At 40.4% G+C, this 23,306-nt stretch overlaps 1 protein-coding gene across 1 annotated transcript in view; it reads right to left on the minus strand.

Moving 5' to 3' along the window:
- The window catches only part of syt7a (synaptotagmin VIIa), a 700,876-nt gene that overhangs the window by 57,960 nt on the left and 619,610 nt on the right, over positions 1-23,306 (minus strand). The window contains exon 8 of the mRNA XM_067993814.1: positions 15,400-15,535. Within this exon, the coding sequence (XP_067849915.1) occupies positions 15,400-15,535 (136 nt within the window). The remainder of the gene's footprint in view (positions 1-15,399; positions 15,536-23,306) is intronic.

Consider the following 23,306-nt stretch of genomic DNA (forward strand, 5'->3'; position numbering starts at 1 on the left):
ACTTCCCTGACCCGAGATACAATCTCCCTCCCCTTGTTTTTAATGACTAAATCCTTCCTTTACATTTTCTTTCTTTGATAAACAGTAAAACCTTCATGTTTGCTAGTATATTTACTTCATGTGGCCTCATTATAGATGTTTTCTGCAGTACCTGATTCTACAGATATTCACTGTGTAATTCAAGGAATGCAGCCAGCACAGTTCAGGTGATTGATGGGTTCCAACTAGTCATATTATGCAATGAAAGACCAGCTGTAATCACTTCAGAGAAATAAAACCTCAGGATAGCAACTACTTTGAAAGATCTGTAAGCAATGCACTTTGGTCAAATCATTGGGGACTGTGCCAAGCAGCATACTGCAGATGGTAGAAAACTATCACTCGCTGTATGTGTGCAGCCTCACATGACAGTTTCATAACACTGCAATCAGCCAAAAGCACATGGCATCTCCAAGGGTATCTGCAGTAGAGCCCCCCATGTCAATAGCCCTAAGCCAGTTGGCAATTCTCCCATGAGTGCACAGGAATGCTGTCATTGAGGCTTGAGGTTCCAGGGTCAAATTCTAGTTCTTCTAGCCTCAAAAGCCTTGGGGATCAGTTAGTGAGAACCATGAGGCAAGGCTTCATTGGTGCCATTAGTTTTGCTCTCCTGCTGATCGGTGGCCATGGAAGCAAGGCCTAGAAGCAGGAGCATGGCTGGAATGAGAGTGGATGTTGGTGCGATCTCTCAGGATGGTGGCACATTTGGCTACTGCTGCTAATCCCCTCAGATGGCTACATGCCAGAAAGCACACAGGGCTACAGGCCTCCTGGCACTGAAGTACCACCTAGATGAAGCACCAGATTAGTTTTAAGAGAACATATGTCACACACTGTCACTATGTGCAGCACAATGGAACAAAAATTAGGCACTCACACACAACATGGTTTGAAGTTAAACAATCCGTTTGCACTGAAGGTGTTTGTAGAGCTTGTTCTTCTAAACTTTTGTGACTTCTTCATACAGAGAGAGTGGTAAAGATGTGTAATAGCCTACAAGGGAATCTGAGGATATTATATATTTGAAGAGGGTGATGGATACATTTTTTGTTGGCAGAGAGGAGCTACTGAAGGATATCAAAAGTATAGTGGGGTAAGAAGTCTGTGATCTTGGGAATTGGCCCAATCTACGGGGATGGTTTCCAGTCCTGCATAATCCAATATTCTTAAGGAAAATGGAACATGTGGAGTATGGATTGGCTAGTTATGCACCATGGGTAACCATAGTTTCTGTTTGGAATTTGTGTGTTTGCCATAAGTAGTGGTGGAGTTGATTTTTGAGGAAGTCTTTCCTGAAATTGCCCACAGGTTTTTTTTTAAATGTTTTTTTCGCCTCCCCTAGGAGTTCATATTATTGGTGGTTACGGAAGGTGGTGCACAAGGTTGCATCATCTAATGGCTGGGGCAGAAAAGAACATCTTTTCTCACCTTTCTTTTTGCCTTCTTCCCGAGAAAGCCACAATAGTAGAGGACAATGGTATTTACAGCATACACACATCAGGATGTCCAGAGCTGAAGAACTTGCCACAGCTTACAAAGTAGGGTGACATTTTTATTGCAGCATAAAAAGTTGGCGGAATATATCATCACAATGGAGTTAATTTTGCTTGCAGTCGGACATACTGGAGGAGAGAGGCCAATTCAGCTTGCAGGTAAAAGACCGCATTTCTGTACTAATGCCAACGTGAGCTTATGGATCTGTATCTCTGCTCAGGTGTATTCCAGCCCAGCAAAGGTTACAACTGCGGGGGGGGGAACGCAATGACGTGGTGAAAAGAGATCTCATAATTCTTCGCTTGTATTTGGCTGACAGCGATACTCGGCAATAAGAAAATCAGATGGTAGGCTTAGGAAGAGGCCCTTTTACCCATTTGATCTCAAATTTCCAGAATAAAAACCCTACTAAGCTCTCCGTGCAGCATATAGTTGTGCTTTTAAATGAGTCCAGTGTTATCAGTAAAACCACACTTCCTGGCAACTTGTTGATCACTCTCTGCATAAAAAAAACTTCTTGCCATGTGTCCTAAAGCTTGACCTTCACAAACACAATTCTGTGTCCTATTGCTTTAGCGTATCTTATTTGTTCCATTAACTTCCTTATATACCTCTAAAAGGTTCTCTCTGAGGGCATACTCTTTGAGGCTGAAGAACCCTCGCTTATCAAAAGTAATCAGAACATATGGCAGATTTGAAACTTCCAAATGGAAAGATTGCTTGGGTACCAACTAGCTCAGTGAAAACCAGTAATTTATTTTTTTTAATTGAGATAAGTGTAAGGTTAACTGGAGTGAAAAATAGCAGTGCTCATATTTAGAGATACAATGAGATAGCAATGAACAAAAAGAGAGATAGAGGCTAATTGAGAAGCAAGGACAGAGGCAAGCAGGTGGGTTACACAAGCCTCTAATTAATGCATCTCCATCTAAATCATACCCTCAAACAGACAGTATCACATGCTGTAACAACTCACATTATTCTGTCCTCTGTGTAAATTAAAAGTTAAATTCAAATGAAAAATGCATACCTGAGTATGCAGATTAAACAGAATACATAATGAATTTATAAAGCTCATTGAATTAGTCGTCACAAACCAACTGCATTACAGTAATGATATTTTATTCCTGTTCAATAATGAGTATTTTGTATCAGATTATGTAACTCATTGAACTAATGTGCTGCATATTTCACACAGCTTTGGGCAAGGGCAAAATGCTTCTGATCAGTCAACCTTGACCAATCCAATATAACTGGAGCTACTGAGAGCTCTTATAGTGCTGTCAATTTAGCTGCTCTCACTCAGAATATCAATGGCCTTTCCTGATACAGCGGCTGCTCTTCAACCATTAAACACAAAAGCTCTTTTCCCAATTGCGTGATTCCAAGTACACTTTTTATTTTTATGAGGCACAACACTGAACAGCCTCTGCATCAGCATAATTAGGCTGCAATTAGAATTATGTAATTAACTGAACACTTGGCGTGAGAATATATTCTGCTCAATGAACCTGAATTTCACATGTGTCTGCTGCTCATACCTGTTCCATTCATTTCTCTCAGCTGTACAATTTGATGTACATTTACAGCCTTAGTTAGAGAGAATCGGCAGCTACTTCATCAGGCAGGATTTTCAATGCCATCAAAGTCAAGCAGGTTAGAATGAGGACAATGGTTCATAACATAGAAATTCTTCCATTTGCACTTGCAACAAAATGTTTTTTAAAATTAGGAGGGGGAGGGGGCAATGAAATCCTCTAGTTTTCCACCAACCACACCCCCATCACATACATGTCCAATATCCAAGAAGGCAGGTGAGCCACCATCACCCCACAGTTGTCATTTCAAACCAGAAGTCAGGAAGCCCACAAAAACAACCTAGTTATGATTCTCTGTCCAATTTTTCTTCCTTTTTGACATGAGATATCTGACCGCTGCTCACTGTCTCTACATCAATAAGACTGTGATTGAGAAGTCTGTGGGTTGGGCGATTGAACCTGCATCCTGGGGACAACATTTCTGATACCTGGATTATTATTTTAAAAATTGGCAATATCTATGGCCCTCTCTCATTTCCTTTCCTTTTTCCAATGTCCTTTTTCACATTCCTTACTGCACTACTGATGGAAATAGTATCTCGTGTTGGCATATGGTTCCAAGTGCACCAACAGCTCTCCTGTACCTCACCCAAGTGGCTATCTTTCTTGTGTAAACCAGAATGTCTGAACGCACATTTGGTCCCCACCACAGTTGAATCCAAGTGGAGAGATCTTTCATGGCCAATGTTACACTTCCTCATGTGTGAGCAAATAAATATGCCTTTCCTCATTCGTCTCAGTAACTGAGTAAAGCTTCACTTGTTGAACAATATGGGCTCTCACTTGATGGCTCAGTGTGATGATAAGGTACAGATCCCTACGGGCCAGGAAGTCTCAGATTTGTGTTGAGTTAGTTGATTTCTGCCAGGTCAGCATTGGGACCACTACAGATGACCTCCAGTCCCTGGACTGGAGGATGTAAAAAAGATCAGGCTTTCAAAGTGCACATGTTGACAGTTAGTAACAAAAAGGTCAAACTTAGTTGTTATGCCCTCTACCCCAAAGGTTAAACAGTCTGTGACCGACACTATTCAGGTTGACATAGGGATTGTCACTTAGTTGAGGTATCAGAGAACTATCACAAGCATATGCCAGTGTGAGGTACTACCTTCTGGAGAGGGCAGGAAAAAAGAGTAAGAAAATTAGGCGTAAAAACAACTGGACCAATATGACTCCAGTGCAATCTTAAGGGGGCTGATTTTCCCTCCCCCAGCATAAGTCGAGTGCTTTTTGTGCTCCCATCTTGATCTTGACTCAGCCCAGCTGGTTTTCTGGGTTCAGCCAATTACCATGAGTTGGGTGAGTACGGAGCAGGACTATGGCCTCAGAATCAGTGCTCGCAAAGAAGTGTGCAGGAAGTTACATGCTACAGGCCTGCAGCGGGGTAAAGATGGAATTACATTTTGTGCAGGTGGCTGCTGTTTCTGGGAACAGTAGAATCCCTGACCCCCACCTCACACGGTGCAGCTCTGCTGCCTTGAAGATTTAGCTCAATGGAACTCTCTAACCTACTAAAAGCTGCTAACTGGTCCTTTGCAGATCTTCCGATCCCAAGGAGCAGCCTAGAGTCCTCTATCACCCAGTTTGAATGGGTGTTTTCCTTTCTAGGCAGTCACCCAGAGGAATCCAGGAAAATGACCTGGGATATGTTGGCTTGTCACTCCAGCATCATATGCATGCTATTTAAATGCTCCCACCTTTCTCAGATGGGAGCATTCCTGCCCCCACCTGGCAGGCCCCAGGAAACGTGTGTCAAACATAAATAGGGTGGAGACCCTGCAATACTGGTCTCCGCACCTATTTTTTCTCCTTAACATTCTGGGAACTGGTACACCCAGAGTGTTAGGCAGAGGAAAATCAGCCCCAAGAGCTTGCAATTTGTGCCAGGCAAAAAAATTACATTGCATCACTATGTGTTAACTTGAGATTTTTATATATATTCAAACTACACAGCTAATTTTATACTGCTGTCATCGGAAAACTAGTTAAATGGTGCAAAACAATAGGACATTTAACAGTAGCTTCTTTTTACACGAAGGGCAAAGTAAGGCTGCTGGAGGGTTTCTCTCAAGCAGTGGAAAGTGTTCAGTCCTTTACTTAAATTGACATTTTTCTTGCTTCATTATTGCTGTTTGCAAATTACAGAATTACTGTAACACTCTATCCCACAGATAGCCAATACTGTCTCTCCTCCCTTGACAGTGATATTGCATTTCTTATTCTCACAGGTTGATAGTAATACAATATCCTCATTCTCACAAATCAACAGTAACACAAATATTTATTATTTAATATACCAGCAGGTGTTCTAATACATGCAATAAAATTCTTACAGAATATGTGGTTCCTCACTGATTGAGAAACCTTCTATGTTCTATTTTGTTTTCACTATGGACATGCATTAGGAACATTTGGCTATGCATTTTATTGCATTATTTCAGAGAACAAAAGATAGCAATCTATCACCGCATTGAGACAAGATGGGCAATTTGATTGTAAAACTTTGCTCTGAAATGTTGTGGTGGATCTTTCGATAATGTCACAGTAAAACATCTGCAGTTGATTTATGGTGCCTGTGTTCCCTTAATCAAACCTGGAAGAGTTGTCCCTCACACTCAAATTCACATCTTTTTTTCTTGCAAGATTAGGTCGATTTTCAGGTCAAACGTGAAAAGATTTTTCAAATTTGTTCATGTGCTATGCTTGGATTTTACCCTTGTTTGCTCTAACCAATGCTTGCTAGAGAATTTTTTTCCATTCATGGATGTTAAAGTAGTGTTTGGAAACAATGCTAGTAAAATTCAATATTTTGGCTGGCCAAATACTATTCTTCCAAATGTAGCCCACGTATATACTTCACATTACACAGTGAACAGCTGCAAAAGGTTTGTGTCAGGGGGAATAAATCAGGAGAATTACTAGTCACAAAGGACAATATTCCCTCAATGTGTCCAAACAATATTACTGAATAGAATGGGCCTCTGCTTCTGCTGAATTCAGAATAGGCAAATTGACTGAAGAAGTTGATCATGCAGTACTCTTTCAATCAATTATGCTTATCCAAATTCCCCAGCACAGTACACACAGCCAACTATTATTGCTTAATTATAGGTCAAACGGTAAATTATACTGAAAACTTTGATAATGGTCTATTATCAGTGGGTTACTGTAGAAAAATAATTTTTGTCCTTATTGCCACAGAATGACAAAAGAATGCCCTGACCTCAATTATTATAGCATAATATGAAGCAAAGGTCCGTAACTAAATACTGATGTCATTAATCTGTATTCTCCTATAGTCACAGAAAAACCAGTAACCATTTCAAGTATTATCAGTGAAGCCAACTGATATTGTACTGTTATGGAATAGGTAGTTACTTTATGGTCATAATTAGTGAAAAATTGCTTCTTAACCATTTAATTTCCTATGAAGTGTTTCACAGGAAGCGATAATACAGAGTAAAAATAGAATCAGACGGGACAATTTTAACCCTGCTTGCCCAGCAAAAAGTGGGCAGTTAAAATCGTCAAGGAGAATTACCCGCCAGGCCCCGATCCTCTCCCGCAGTCTTTCATTTCAATCTGCTCTTCTGAGCAGGTGGGAAGGACATCCGTCGGAAACTGACAGGGTTCTTCGTTAAATGTGCAGATCGAGTTCTGATGACATTATCGGACTGCTATTTTAACCAGCGGCCTGAGCAGAGAAGCTGTTGTGGCAAAGAGTCATGGCCAGCAGAGGCTCATACAGGTAAATTTAAAAAAAAATCCATTTCTACTTTCCTTGTCGGGCCAGGAGGAGCAGAGTACTCCTCCAGGCCCCAGAAGGAAAGTATAGGTCTACCTTGCCCCGGGCTCCCTCTCAAAACGCCCTCCCAAAGCCCCCTCCGCACGACTTACCCGAGCGCTGAAGACCGTTCCTTCGGTCCCCAGCACCAGCTTCCTGCCGTCCGACATTGCTCCTGCCTGCTTGCCAGCTGCAACTTACCACTGGTTTCATGCGGGCATCTGACTGGGGGTATGCAGATGGGGCCCGGGAGTTAAAATTGCTCTGGCCACATGACAGCCTGTTAATTAAATTGAAGGCTGTCGGAATTCCGGGTGAACTTTGGAAATAGATAAGAAACTGGCTAAAGGATAGGAAACAATGAGTACTTGTTAGAGGAGTTATGTCAGAAGGAGGGACTGAAGTACTGAATGGGGGGCCCTCAGGGCCCAGTGTTAGGACCACTACTATTTCTATTTTACATAAATGACCTGTATTCAGAAACTCAATGTCAAGTGGTCAAATTTGCAGATAAATCCAAACCAGGAAGGTCAGTGGAATCAGAAAAGGCAGCTCAGAAATTATAGAAAAATTTGGACAAAATATGTGTGCAGAATAATGGCAAATTAAATTTAATGCAGACAAGTGTAAAATGCTACTCACAGCAAAGAAAAATAGGTCACACATGCATTCTACAAACAGTGATGAAATAACTAAGGCTGAAGGTGAAAGAGACCTTGGAGACTCAGTAGCTTCGTAGCTCAACACGCCCAATCAATGCAGAACAGCAATCAACAAAACCAGCAGACCATTTAATTACATAGCCAAAATAGTAGGAATAAATCAGAGAAGGTAGTGGTCAAAATTTATAGAATTTGTGTCAGATCTTTACTTGAAAACTGTGTCCAGTTCTGGTTGCCAAGAAACAAGGGAGAAAAATTCAAGATTAGGAGGCAGTGCAAAGAAGAGCCAAAAAGCTAATCCCTAGTGTCAGGTGTCTGAGTTGAGGAAAAGCTGGAGAAACTTGGGCTTTTCATTCTTGAAAGAGTCTAAGAGATGATCTTAGAGGTACACAAGATTGTTAAAGGAATGGGAAAAATGAACCCGAATTTTACTTCAAATTAAATTCTGGCAGTGGAACAAGGGGCGCAGATGTAATTTAGTAAAAGGTAATTTAGAACTGATGTCAGAAAATTCTTCTTCACAAAGTGATCAACATGTGGAATAGACTTCCAGATACAGCAGTGCAGGTGAAAACATGGAATTATTTAAGAAACAACTGGATGCCATAATGCAGGGACATTTGGATTTTTCTGGATGGATGTATTAAGATGGACCGAATAGCCTCCCTTATTTCTAATTATCTTGTGATCACGTCAGTTTATAACCATACTGTACAATACATACTGCATAAAAGCTGTCAATGGAGGGTGCATCATGTGTTTATCACATGCACCTTGTAAGGGAAATGCACATAATTAATATGGCAACTATGACTGACTTACATTACTGGCTCTTCCAATATTGACACAGGTTGTTCTGCTCTTATATGCCATCTCCTGGAATCATAGAATTTTACAATGCAGAAAGATGCCATTTGGCATGTCATGACTGTATCACCTCTGTGAAAGAGTAATCTACTTAGTCACATTCCCTTGCCGTGTGCTCATAGCCTTTCAAGTTTTTCCTGTTTTAAATATTTATCGATTTCCCTTTTAAAAGCTTTTATGAGTTGTACTTCCTCTACTGTTTCTCGTAGGGCATTCCAAGTCCTAACTATCGTTTGCATAATTTTTTTTTGACTACTCCTTTCATCCTTATTTTAATGATCCAGTTACTGACTCTCCAACCAGTGGAAATAGCTATTCCCTAGTTACCTCATCAAAACCCCATATAATTTTCAACACCTCTAACATATCTCCTCTTAACTTTCTCTAGTGAAAAAAAAGCGTCTCCTCTTAACTAAAGCCTTTTATCCTTGGCATCACCCTAGTAAATCTCTTCTATGCATTCTCCATGGCCTTGATACCTTTCCTAAAAGTAGGGCAGCTAAACCTGCACACAATATTCTAATAGTTGTCTAACCAATGATTTGAATAAATTTAGCATTCCATCTGCTTTTGTACTCTATGTCCTTACTTTTCAAGGATTCAATGTGTGCGCTTTTTTAAAAACAGCTTTTCCTCCCACTTTTAAGGAGGGAGTTTAAGGAGTTAGAACTAGATTGAAAAACAAGACATCCAGGGTGGTAATCTCCGGGTTGCTTCCTGTGCCACATGCATGACAGGCTAAAGACAGGAAGAATAGGACGGTCAGACTGGTGGAGAAGGGAAAGGTTCATACTCAGTGCATTCGAGTGAGGTCTGGAGCAAGGGAAGGCTTTACCAAAGGGCTGGACTTCACTTGAATCGAAATGGCACCAATGTCCTTGTAGAAAGTATAAATAGAGCAGTGGGGAAGGATTTCAACTAAAATGGCTGGGGAGGGGAGAGGATGTCTAGGTTTGAGACTAGCAAGGGAGAGTAGGATTAATAAAGCTATTGGAACAGAAGCAGAAGGCTTAGCTGAAATAAATGTGAGAAAATACTACCAGAGGGGAAAGGGCAAGAAACCAATGATGAAGTAGTGATAGATAAAACCCTGTGTAGAAGGGGCATGGTATATTAAAAAAATAAAAGATAAAACAGGATAAAGAATAAGGGTCAACTTCTTAAAAAAAATTTGAATCAGGACTGAACGGCATGTATGTAAATAGACAAAGCATTCAAAACAAAATTGGAGAGTTAGAAGCATTAATAACTATATAGGAATATGAAACAGTAGTGACTTAGGCATGGACAGGAATAAAAACCTAATATTCCTGGTTATAGCATTTTCTGGAAAGACAGGAGGGAAAAGGGGGTGGGGTTAGAGTGGCAGTGTAAGTAAAGGATTCTATCAACATTAGAACATAAGATGTCCTGAGATTTGTGTTAAGCCAGAATCCACATGGCTAGTGTTAAGAAATAGGAAGCAAAATGGTACATTTTCCGAAGTGCATTACAGGCCATCAAACACTGGAGGTGAGATAGAGGTGGAGATCTGCAGATAGTTCTGAGAAATATGTAAAAACAACAGGGCAAAAATATTGGATAATTTTAACTATCCCAAGATAGACTGGAATAAAGGCAATGCATGTAGTCAAAGTGGGGCACATTTTTTAGAATGCATCCAAGACTGCTTCCCAGATCAGTATGTTTCTAGTTCAACAAAGGAGAATTGTTCCTTAATTTAGTTCTGGGAAATGAAGTGGGGCAAATAAATGATAAGACAAACAATTGGGAAAAAGCGACTAAAACATAATTAGGCTCAATGTAAAAATAGAAAAGGATAACAAAGAGTCAAAGGTAAAGGTGCTAGACTGGAAAATGTTCAGCAAAATAAAAGGGGATCTCACCCAAATTAGCTGGGCAGATAAATTAGAAAACAGCTGAATGGGTCGGCACAATGGGAAAGTGTCAAATATGAGACACAGAGAGTAAAAAATAAATTCCTGCAAGGTGAAATGAAGATGTAGCAAAGTAGGCAGTTCCATGGATAAATAAAGAGATTAAAAGTAAACTGAAACTTAAAAGGAAGCATATGATAAAGTGATAATAATACAAAAGATTATGAGGAATAGAGAGTGTAGTGGGGAAGGAAAAAGGGTGTTTGGAAGTGCTAAAAGGGAATGTGATAATAGACTAGCAGATAATATAAAAGGAAGTAGACAGGACCTTTCTAAGCATGTAAGTAGAAGAATAGTTAGAGAGGGTAGGACCACTCAGCGATGAAAAACAAAGTCTAACTGGGGAGGATGAAGATTAGTGGAAATATTATTTTGCATTTTTTTTCAACAAATGATGGTCGAATTGAGAACATAGCTGTACTCGAGAAGGATACAGAACAATTGATAGAGCTGGCTGTAGAAAAGTAAATAATTCTGAAAAACATTAGCAGAACTCCAGGTGGATAAGTCACTGGTGGCATGTACCCTAAGCTGTTGAGAGAAGTCAGAGAGGAGATAGCAGAGGTTCTGGCCACCATTTTTCAATCCTCCTTAAGTATGGAGATTTGCCCTGGGACTGGAGAGCAGCTGATGTAACAACCTTGTTCGAGAAGGGAGAGAAGCCACGTAACTATGGTCCAGTTAGTCTAATGTTAGACTAATCTTAGAATCCACAATTCAAGATAAAATTAGTAAGCATTTAGAAATGTACTCGTTAGTCACGGATAACCGACATGGATTTTTTAAAGGCAAGTTTGACAAACTTAGGAGTTTTTTTTTGAAAAAGTGACTAGTTGGGCAGTTAAAAGGAATGCAGTGTAGATGGACTTTTTGAGGATGCTCAATAAGGTGTCTCAACCAACACCACCAAAAACAGATTACCTGGTTATTTATATCATTTGCTGTTTGTGGGACCTTGCTGTGTGCACATTGGCTGCCATGTTTCCTACATTATAACAGTAACGACACTTCAAAACTACTTCATTAGTTGCTAAATGCTTTGGGGCATCCTAAGGATGTGAAAGGCACTATATAAATGAAAGTTATTTCTTTATTTTTCTTTATGTACCACCTGAGGTGTAATTGCACTTCCTTATTTCACCATGAACTGACATTCCGTCACCAAATCTGGGTGCACTATTGGAACCCCCAAATTCCTATCCTGCCCACTTTGCCTGTGGCAAGTGAAATAGGAACTGTGCAGGAACAGATGTAAATAATATTACTGCAATACAAAAAAGAAATCAGGCATAAACCAGTAGGAAAATTAATGCTCCAATGAAAATGCACATAAAATTAGATGATAAAGCCAAAAAAACAAACTTTCAAACCAACACTAAAGAGTCCCACTCACTTTCATGAAGCTAAATCCTAAAGGTTGGACCATCCAGGCAGTCATCCACCTTATATACAGTCAACATCATATTTAACTATGGGCAGAAACTAAATTGAATGTACATACATCACATTAGGAACTGTAACAAGCCTGAGTTAAGTTTAGAAGAATGAGAGGCGATCTCATTGAAACGTATAAAATTCTTAGAGGGCTTGACAGGGTAGATGCTGAGAGACTGTTTCCCCTCGCTGGAGATTCTAGAACTAGGGATCATACTCTCAAGATAAGGGGTCGGCCATTTAGGACTGAGATGAGGGAAAGTTTCTTCACTAAGGGGGTTGTGAATCTTTGCAATTCTCTACCCCAGAGGACTGTGGATGCTCAGTTGTTGAGCATATTCAAGACTGAGATCGATGGATATTTGGACACTAAGGGAATCAAGGGATATGGAGATAGGGCGGAAAAGTGTTGAGGTAGAAGTTCAGCCATGATCCTATTGAATGGCAGAGCAGGCTCGAGGGGCCGTATGGCCTACTCCTGTTCCCATTTCTTATGTTCTTAAAAGGACTATTTGTGGTGTATTCGTAACGTATCATTCAATTCTTTTCATATGGAATCTCCAGTTGTAATTTTGGATCAGGGTGACCTATAAACAACACAACTTGCATTCATATACTGCCTTTAATGTCGAAAAATGTCTTGAGGTGCTTTATGGAGGGAAGAATAAAAAAGGAATGGATGCTGAGCTTTGCTGGGAGAGTTAGGAGGAATGGCCAAACGTTTGGTTGAAAAGATGGATTTCAAGAATCCTTTTAACAATAGAGATAGAAGTAGAAAGGTGCAGGGGTTTAGGGAAGGAGTTTCAGAGAGAGTAGTACCAAGGTATCGGAAGGCTCTGCCGCCATAGTGGGGAAAACACAGGAAGGATACTAAGAAGGTCAAAGTTGGAGGTACGAAGGATGTGGCAGGGGATGTAAAGCTGGAACAGATTGAAGAGATGGCTTGGGGCAAGGATGTAAATGGATTTGAAGATGAGGACAAGGATTTTAAATTGAATGCATTGTAGCGTTTCATTACTTCTCTATCAAGATCTCTTATCAAACTGATGTTTTCCTCCTCCCTACAACAGATATACAAAGGCACACTTTAGCACTCCCAGCTGAGATCAGCTAACTCAGCACAGACCAGGAATCAAACCTGGGGAGCTTCGCTTTTATATGGCTTTGTGATAATTCAGGAAATGGCTTTAGTTTCTTTTAATAAAAACTTACACATACTCTTTGTGTTTGGGTTATAATGTTAAATCATTCCTCATTAGTCTCACTGCAAGTTCTCATGCAGGAGAGAGAGAGGGACAACATTTAAAGAACTAATGTAATTGAGCTTTCACTGACTGAATTTAATCTGCTGGTTTATCAACCATCAAAGTCAGACCTACTGTTTCTGTGCCAATTTTAACTTGCATTTGAAGACACTTTGCAATGAAGGATAGTACACTATAATAGTAATTACAACTGAGAACCAGGAATTCAGTTTCTAACATAATAAAAATACCACTGTCTCTAAATATAATTTTTATCAGAAGCAGCAATATGACGACACACAACAACCAGACTAATTGATGTGCTTGTATTGTTTGCATGATTAAGTGGCTATATTGTCTTGCAAATAATTCTTGTAAAATAGACAGCTGGATCTTATTGTCCTTAGTGGCATTTTTGCCATTGCCACGTGGTAGCCAAATGATGCATTATATTTTCCGTCTCCCTTTACGCATATCTGCATGACAAAATGCCTGTCGCTCCTTCATTTACGTGTCACACTACAAAATGTGCCTGTAGCACCTTCATTTACCTGTGACACTACAGAGTGTGCCTGTCGCACCTTCATTTACTTGTAACACTACAGTGTGCCTGTAGCACCTTCATTTACCTGTGACACTACAGAGTGTGCCTGTCGCACCTTCATTTACTTGTAACACTACAGTGTGCCTGTAGCACCTTCATTTACCTGTGACACTACAGAGTGTGCCTGTCGCACCTTCATTTACGTGTAACACTACAAAATGTGCCTGTAGCACCTTCATTTACGTGTAACGCTACAGTGTGCCTGTAGCACCTTCATTTACGTGTAACGCTACAGTGTGCCTGTAACACCTTCATTTACGTGTAACGCTACAGTGTGCCTGTAGCACCTTCATTTACGTGTAACACTACAGTGTGCCTGTCGCACCTTCATTTACGTGTAACACTACAGTGTGCCTGTCGCACCTTCATTTACCTGTGACACTACAGAGTGTGCCTGTCACACCTTCATTTACGTGTAACACTACAGAGTGTGCTTGTAACACCTTCACTTCTGTGTGACATTAATTTTAATTTTAAGTTACTTTGGGAGTCATTGTTCACTGCTAAATAGAACAAACTTTTTTTTAAAGCACAGTACATCATTTTCTGTCTATACAAAACAGCATAGTTTAGCTTAGAAGCTGTACAGGCTCAAAATATAAGATGATGTGGGGTACAGAGTGTTTGTGGAGGTTGCTGTTCTTTTTGTGAAAATATGCTTGTCTAGTTTTAACAATGCAATTTCATATATTAATCTCACTGTAAAGAACAGCAGTTTTAGAGTATTTTTTAAACCACAGAAAAGTACGTCTTCACTACCGCTAGAACAACGTAAACTGACCCATTTATATTTTGAAGTGCAGCCTACGATGAGAGAACCGTGCATTTGCCATCAGCTGCACTTTTGTAACATAAATGTGCCTTAAACATAAAACTAGGAGTATTTGGAAGAGAAGTGTGCTAGCACTCCCGATTGTCCTGGATTTCAACTGAGCCTGTTAGTACAGATGAATGACTTCTTACTTTGGTCGCTGGTAAAAGGGAAATGAGGCTGTTCATTCTCAATCTAGTTCTGCTTTACTGCCAATATTTTTCGGCCATTACAGTCTCTGATGCACTGCAGCTTAAAGCGATGTTACCAAGGACACAGTTGATTAATACATTGAAAGCAAAGTGTCATGCACAGAATAGAAAACTCAGCAGAGAGCTAGTTCGTACAATTGACGAAGATGCCAATTCTTTGTGAGAATGAAATAGACTGACTCACTGCATCAAGTATTCCCAGGGTTAGATGGAGTATGGAGCTCCTCTCAATCCTGGAACATTAACTCAAACTTAATATTTGTTCATTGGATGCAAAGATATGAAGGGGACAATTTTTCTGGTCCTCACCTGCACCCAGTGTGCTGCATAATGTTTAGGGAGCAGTCAGAACGTGAACTGTTTCATATTTATGAAATACTAGCAGCTCTCCTACAGCATTGCTCAAATGAGTCAGAGAATTCACTAAATTGGGATGTCTGAGGTGCGATGGCTAAAGTATGATAAGTGTGATGCTCATAGAAAGTGCAGCCTATGTGCAAGACCTTTAATATATTATAGATAACCTGTGCTGACTCATGCAATCTCACATTACATAACGTAGATTAAAAATTAATACGAGCCCACCAAGATCCTGGTTCTTTTGAGAATCTCAATCTTGCAGTGGTCCTCCATCAATGCTGTAAGATGGAATTTAAGGGTGTTATTTTTTTTCATTAGGTCAACATACTGTGTTGTGAGGCATGGTTACTCACCATCAGCATCTCGCTTGTGAGGGAATTCACAAGGTCTGAGACTGAGGAGCGAGGTTCTGTTCTCCTGTCAGAGTCATCCTGAGGGACCTGCCCTTGCACAGGGGTTGTATTTATTGTCTTATTTCCAGTGGGTAACCTGCAAATAGAAATAACAGTTAACATTCTGGTAACAGGGTCAGTGTAACCATGATGATAACTTCGGAATGCTCCGTTAGCAAAGGAGGCCGGATCCCCTTTCTTTCCCTAGCCTAACTAGGCTTTGACAGCTGCAAAAGATCACAATTTCCCCAACGAACCTGCTCCAAAAAAGCTCAATTTTCTCAAAATGTTCCACGTGGTTCATAAAACTAAAAATGAATTTATATGTTAAACACTTAAAGATGACAAATAATTGAACTAATTATGCACTATTGTCATATTAATTTACATAAGGATACTTGGGAAATATTGTGGCAAAGGATGGAATATGAAAAACAGATTGATGAAAGATACTTCCTTTTTTACATTGAGCACATGGGTGAATTACAACTATAATGTAACTAGTGGTAAATTTGGGGTGTAAACCTTAGGTGGTTTATGACAGCAATCCTGTGATGAATATAAGACCTCACAATCCACAAACTCTACAGTTTATGAAGACTGCATCACAAACGCTAAATCAGTTCCCCCCGTGTCTTTGTGACATCTGGTCACTTGTTTTAATTAGTTGCATTTGTGCACTCTTTAAAGCTTCCAATGCTCATATCTCCTCTATTAGCTGGGAGAATAGTGACCGTCTGGGTTGCAGGCTTCTGGATAGACAGCATGATTGTTACCTTCCAACTGACCAACAGCAACACGCACTTCTGTGGAAGGCAGGACTGGCCATGCCATGTTTCGCTCCATTTATGGATAAAGAGTTATGCATCACACAACATCCTAGACAACAAGCTAAATATTGCCAAAACACAGCCAATGAAGTGGAGATGCCGGTGATGGACTGGGGTTGACAAATGTAAGGAATCTTATAACACCAGGTTATAGTCCAACTGTTATAAACAGTTCAACACTCGCTCACCTGACGAAGGAGAAAGCCTCCGAAAGCTTGTGATTTTCAAATAAAACAGTTGGACTATAACCTGGTGTTGTAAGATTCCTTACATTTGACAGCCAATGAAAGCAGTGGAATTGGAATGCCAGTTGAAGCAGGCATCTGACTTAAAGCCACCTAAATTCAAACATCCTACTTGCAACACCTGGCCATTCACAGAACATTTATTCTGAAAATTAACAAATTTTATTTTAAAGAAACATTTTCAGGTAATATTGGGATTATCTTATTCCCATATCTATCCACTAGCAGTAAACTACAGCTCATCTAACCATGCCGATACTAAACACTGAATTGTACCACACAGAAGGAATCTAACACTAATAAATTAGGGGGGAAAAAACAGAACTCTTATCATTCTATGTAGTGCACTATAGGGGTCTAGAATATGAATGTTTACATAAAGATGTACCAGTACACAGAAAAAGACATTAATTGTAATACCACAGTACATGATATATGGATGATGTAATGGCATAGTTGTTATATGAAATAAGTAAAATGGTGATACAAGGATACTGTGAGCCCTATATGTTGAGTGATAAATGGAAATTTGATTTAGTTTGTGTTGTATTTCTTAGCTTTGTGGAGTTAGATTAAATCACAGGATGGTTTGTGTAGTTAGCAGTTGATCGCTGCTTAGTAGACAAAGCTCATTGATAGATGAGACGAGAGCTCTACTTTATAACACAGCCGTCAAGTCTCCTGATCTCCAGTTGCATCCAAGGTCTTTATGATTGTAATGCATTATATGGAAATAACACAATCCGTATTGTGGAGCTCTATTAGAGATGAATGCCAAGTTTAAAGAGGAAATCTGAACTCCACTTGTTTGCGCAATTTTGAACTGCTAAAAAAAGGCCAATCTGGTGGTGGTTATGCATATGATCCACTGGCAGTTTCATGGTGGATATACCTGAGATTTTGGTAACCTCTTGGTAGATATAGCTCATATAATACAAATACAACCAGATACTGAAACATACTATAAAAAACCAGATCAAAATGAATTAATTGAATCAATGTTGTCTTGTAGAATGCTAGGTGTGTATTGGGACTGACAAGTCAGAGCAGTTCAGCTCCTGCAAGGCAAAGATAACTTGCAGAAAATCTGCTATATTGATGTGTCACTAATACTTAACTATGTTATCAGACAAATATATAGCTAGAACTGAACGAGCTTGCCACAAGATATTGTTGTCTTACAAGCAGTTTTCTCGCTTGATAGGCCTCAAAACCTTGCCACCTAGCAAAGGGGCTGCTAAAGACTGTTATGCAACATTGATGGAGAGGTACAGCAAACATGCTCGACATAATCTTTGTTTTAGAATTAACCAGGTGACTAAACAAAGTGAAGTAATGATAGCTTCAAGCAAGCTTGCAGAGCATTAAGCTAGGATTTGTTTATTTCTAAATAGTGTTTATATCATATACATTACAAAAAGTTGACCCCTTTGATAATCTGTTAAAGACTTCGAGTTAAGAAAATTATACTGTTTCTTTAAAAGTAAAGTTATACAAGTTATAGTATAAAAAAAATTCTTGCAATTGTATGGCACTTTATCACAAGTATATCTTAAAACTTTTCACACCATGAAATAGTATAGCCCCGATTTTAACCTAACACGTGTGGCGAGAACAGGGCGTGTTCGGGTTGGATGCCTGATTTATACCCCGTCTGATTTTTGGTTCCATTGAAGTCAAACAGGCATCCAAACCAAACACACCCTGTTCTTGCCGGGCAGGTTAGGTTAAAATTGAGGCTTATATTTCTTGCTGTGTATTAGAGTAGAAGTACTTAAGAATTACACTTTATGAACAGAGCAACCTACCTCACAACAAGATACCCAAGAGGCCACACACTCATTAACTCAAACTAGACCTCCATTGCTTCATTTGGCAAATGCATTGTGTGGAGTGGGAATAATAGAGAGAGATCAAGAAAACTCCAGATTTTATCCTCTGTCAGTGCTACGTTAGCTGATCTCAGGGGTGCTGTAACTAGTCTCAATTTTCTGGGGCTATAAAAGGAAAAGATCACCTACAGTTTCCATTCTTGATCTTTGTTTGGAAGTAGGACAGGTGAGAACATAGTGGGTCCAGCAGTAATACCGTATCCTCTGCCTCCCATGATTGAATTACTTTGGGCTCCGTGGGAACATGGCACAGTGAGCGGCCAGCCTGTCCGGGAGTGGCAGCAGGCAGCCTCAGTGCATGTTAATAGCCGGGCCTCATCAGCTTGCTGCTTGCCGACTTCCCGACCAAAATGGCCGGGCAGTCGCTGGGAAGCATCTGCCTGGCTGTTAAAATTGGGTGGCAGGAGGCTGCTGCTGGGGACCCAGGGGTACCCTGGCATGAGGTAAGTGCTCCAGGAGGGGAATCACGGTCAGGGGATGGGTAAGGAAGGAAGCAGGGGGATCCAACGCTTCCTGGTGGGGCTTGGACGAGCACTCTGGTATCTCTTGGTCCACATGGAAACCAAAAAAAAAATTATGAAACTTACCTCACTGGGCCTCTTCTCGCCCTGGTTGGTGTTCCTGGCAGGTTTTGCCTGGGGTAAAGCCACCACTGCTCTATCACACAGGCCCCAGGTTAAGATGGCAGATCAGGCCCTGATGACATCAGATCCCAATGTGCATATTTAAAGAGGACCCCACCAGCTTGAGGCAGATTTCCATGCTGCCTGCAATCGGCCAGACGGGGGCATGAAAGGAATGGGTAAGTCTCTTGCTCCATTTTAGCTGCCTTCCCACCTGGTTTCTGCCACATAGAGGGAGTTAAAATTGAGTCCTTGGTGTCTAGGCCTTTGCCTATGATGTTATTGTGATAACAATGACACGGCTCATTGTCTCCTAATCGTGTTTAGATACCAGAGGTTTGGCACCCTGGAAATGCACCCCAGTATTAGTCAGTACAGTACCTTCAAAATGGTTTCCAGAATTTAAAAAAGGACACATTTTCTCTCTAACTATTCCAAATTTAATAAGGAGATGTTAGAAAACAAAAAAACAAAATGATTTGACCGCTTAATGCTTTATTTTGAAGACTTTTAAAGTTTGTTGATCAGATTCATTTTCAAAATGTTTTTGTGAATATTTGTGTTCTTCAATGTAAATTGAACATTTTCTTGTTTCTAACACCCAATGCTAATATTAGTCTCAGGTAAGATATAATATAGGCCAGTTGCGGAGTAAGGTTTCCTCTACTTTGCCCAACAAAGTTCCTTAAACTCAACTCAGAATTGGACCTTCTCTGTACCAAGGAGGCACTTTCTATTCTAGCCATCTTTGTGGGCTCTGAATGAGATGGAGAATTCTGCACAAGCTGATGCCAAATTAGGAGCAGTTTTATGCTCTGGCCCCAAAACTGTCCAAACTAATTTCAAATCAAATTCTGATGGCCAGAAAACAAAAGGGGCTTTCATCCCATCAGTTTGAGTTAAGGTCCTGGAGGTAAAAAGACAGTGTGTTAACCTACAGTGCCACATTGATCCCACCCCCTGATTAATGCAGTTTTGCAAACACTTTCGTTTTTTGCTTTTATGCCAGACATGAAATTATTTGGCGATCATTAATCTTGGTCGCTGAAAACATAGCAGACTTTGAAGCCTTATGTCAGTGTTTCAGATTTGAAATGCGAAATGTGCCTGTTGCATCCTCCTATTGCCAACACTTCAACGTGAGATTGTTAAGATTATTAGGAGACAATGAGCCATGTCATTGTTATCACAATAATATCACAGGCAAGTGGCTCACTGACTTATTCTGGTGCAAGTGACAGCATAGCATTGCATTTTTAAAATAAATATTGGTGAAAAAAAAACTTTCCCAGGAATTTTACCAGGCTAACAATGGTCCTTTACAGCCTTCTGTAAGACGGTTACTAAAGTGGATATTTTGCACTCTGCTAAACAAAAGATTGCAAATGTTCTAGAATATACAGGTTTCAAGTTTAAAGTAATGTGGGTGATAGCAGATATATTGTGATTGTCCTGTCCCCCGTTTCAAATGGGGTCTGCCATGGTAGACATCTTCTTCGGGGTCAGTGACATCAGTTGTGCCTGTAAGTGGATCCAATGTCCTGTATGTGCCAGAGCTGACTCACACTGCCCAATATCTACTTATAAAATAGCACAACCTAGGGGATGTAATGATGCATCCCCCTTGATATGTAACCCCAGTGAAACTCTCCAAAATCTGACAGTAGACCAAGAAAACACTAAAAAAAAAGGTAAGATGAGGTTGATGCAAAACATTAACCTGCTTTATTTCACAGCCAGCACGTGTCTGTGAAATAAAGCAGCTTAACGTAACTCAGCCATTATTACAACTTATCATGTGGTTGGTCAAAATAATGAACATACTATGCTTCAACACATCAGTGAGTCATCTTGCTCAACTTAAACAAAATAACTTTCAACTACACTCCTACATCATAACCTTCTGACTCTCGGCAGAAGCCTGCCTTGCAGAGTGTTTCTTTGTCCTTTATTTAAATCTTTCTCTGTTAACAATCAGAGGAAGGGTTTATGGCAGACAGCCCCTGCTGAGTGCCTGGGAGCAAAAGCCTCTCAACACAATAGGTGTGAGGTGTTTATGATTAGTAAAATAGGCTAACAAATGGCTTGTTTTCAGACTTTAGGGAAACAATTCCAAGAAATAGCTCATTAGCATTTTAATCACCCTTCATCTCAGAACATTTTTTAAAAACTTATGTGACCACACTTTGCTTTAAAACCCCAACATTTAAAGGTGACTCTGTTCCAAATCCTCTCTGTGGAAAAATGGTCCCAAAATCCTGAAATGTGACATCTCTTCCACCACCCTCCCCCCGGTAGGTCGCTCCCGTGTAATTCCTATGGCTCACATATGAAGATTGTGTGGTCTGCACTAGGTGCGCCACCATGACTGCCAATCTTCACGGACCCTAGGACCCCACAAGGTGTGTGGAAAGCTGCCCAGGGAGATGTGCAACCACCGTGCCTGATGTTTCTGAGCCCTTGTGCCAACTACAGCTCCAAATGTCATGCAGCGGGGTACACCTGCGCCACCTGGCAGGCACTACTATTGCCTATGTGGTCCCCAGTGCATAGCCAACTTAGTCTTGGGATGGTAGCTGGTGCTGCTTCAGGGTTTGCCCTCGGCCTGCCTCTGCCTGTCCATCTGTCACCTAGATAAGACAGCCATCCCCAATGAATGGCTTGCCCAGTCACCAGATGGGTGGCGTACCTCATGGTCTCCCATAACTCTCCTTTGACCAGGTAACACACAAGGCTTTTTCATCCTGTACGGCCATGGCTTGCTGAGCGGCTCATTCATGGGATCGTGTGAGACTTCTGGTCCCCCACCTGTGCGATGGTTCACCTGTGTTCACGAGGTCATAAAATGATCTGTACGTATGTATAATTGCTTGAGAATTTTACAGTTCAGATGAAGTAGCTTAAATTATCTGGAACTATTTCCAAAAATCTGTTCCTTAGCATTAAATGACAAAGGCTGTTCTAGTCTGTTACACCGTTGCTTTCCAGCCACACTGCTACATGTCATCAAGCACGGTAACGTTTCTCTACAAGTACTGGACAGATCTTTCCTTAGTTTCTTCAATTTCTGCCTGTACACTTCAGACATTAAATGATATGCCCCGAGAACAACATGCTTTATAATATCATAGTCCACACTATCAACAGGATTGACACGAGAAAATGCTGCAAGCGCCTTTCTGTTTAGTGATGACGGGAGTTAGATCGCACATTCATTTTTATTCCATTTTTAGTGACTGACTAACAATTCAAATGCCTGGGTAAAAATATTAATATCTTAAAATTGATCCCCTCTTTAAAATTTGGAATAAGATTTGATTTAGTAAAATAGTGAGCCCCGAGTTCCACAACCACACTTACCAGACTCACTGTGGATGTCTGTTTCTCTGCCAGATGGAGATCGTGACAACACTCCTTCTCCTTCTTGTTAGCCTCAAATTCACGCTGCTCCCACTCTCCTTGCGACCTGTGTTCCTCTCATTCTCGTCGTTCTTCCGATTTGTGTTGCTCTAGCTCTTTCTCTACCTAAAACTCTCGCTCTCAACTGAAATGCACTCCTTTGGCTGAAATTCTCTCTTTTTCTTACACTACTAAATGAGCTGTTTCAATCTCTGCCTCTATTGGTCTGTTCGACTGTTACTGTTCTGTTTACTTTCAAATTTAAAAAGTTTTGAATTGCCTTTGTCACCAGTGTAAATCAGTATCCCAGTTAGCTGCCACCAATGGTTACAAATTTGAGTCTACCATATATATCAACTTGGATGCTAAGGTGTCAGTTGCTCCCATAAGTGGATCCCATGCTCCTTACGTGCCGGAGTTGATTCACACTGCCCAATCTTTGACTTATATAGTAGTGTAATGTAGGTGATGTAGACGTGTCTCCCTTGACACATGAACTGGATATCTTACCTTTTACATGTGCCCCAACATGCAAATTTTCAATCTTTTATAAACAGTCCAAGAAAACATTTAGTAAGATTAGGCCAGGTGTGCAATGCTAAATTGCTTTATTTCACAGACAGCAAGTGAACATACAGAGCAACATGATTGATCTCACTTAATTCAATCAATAAGTCTTCCAGAAAGCGTTACGAGTGATTTGTTCACATATCCTTTCTCTTATTAGTAGATTATTTTGACTGCTCTGTGAAGATAGGTTGGTTTCATAAGTCTGCAGTGGTTTTCATGGGTAGTTTTTTAGCCACTTTCCCCACTTTTGGTTTGTACATTCCCTATGTCTTCAGTTTTGGTTTGCTGTTGTTCTTACAATGAGCTAAT

Source organism: Heptranchias perlo, chromosome 12 (assembly GCF_035084215.1).
Source record: "Heptranchias perlo isolate sHepPer1 chromosome 12, sHepPer1.hap1, whole genome shotgun sequence".
NCBI classification, from domain to species: domain Eukaryota; kingdom Metazoa; phylum Chordata; class Chondrichthyes; order Hexanchiformes; family Hexanchidae; genus Heptranchias; species Heptranchias perlo.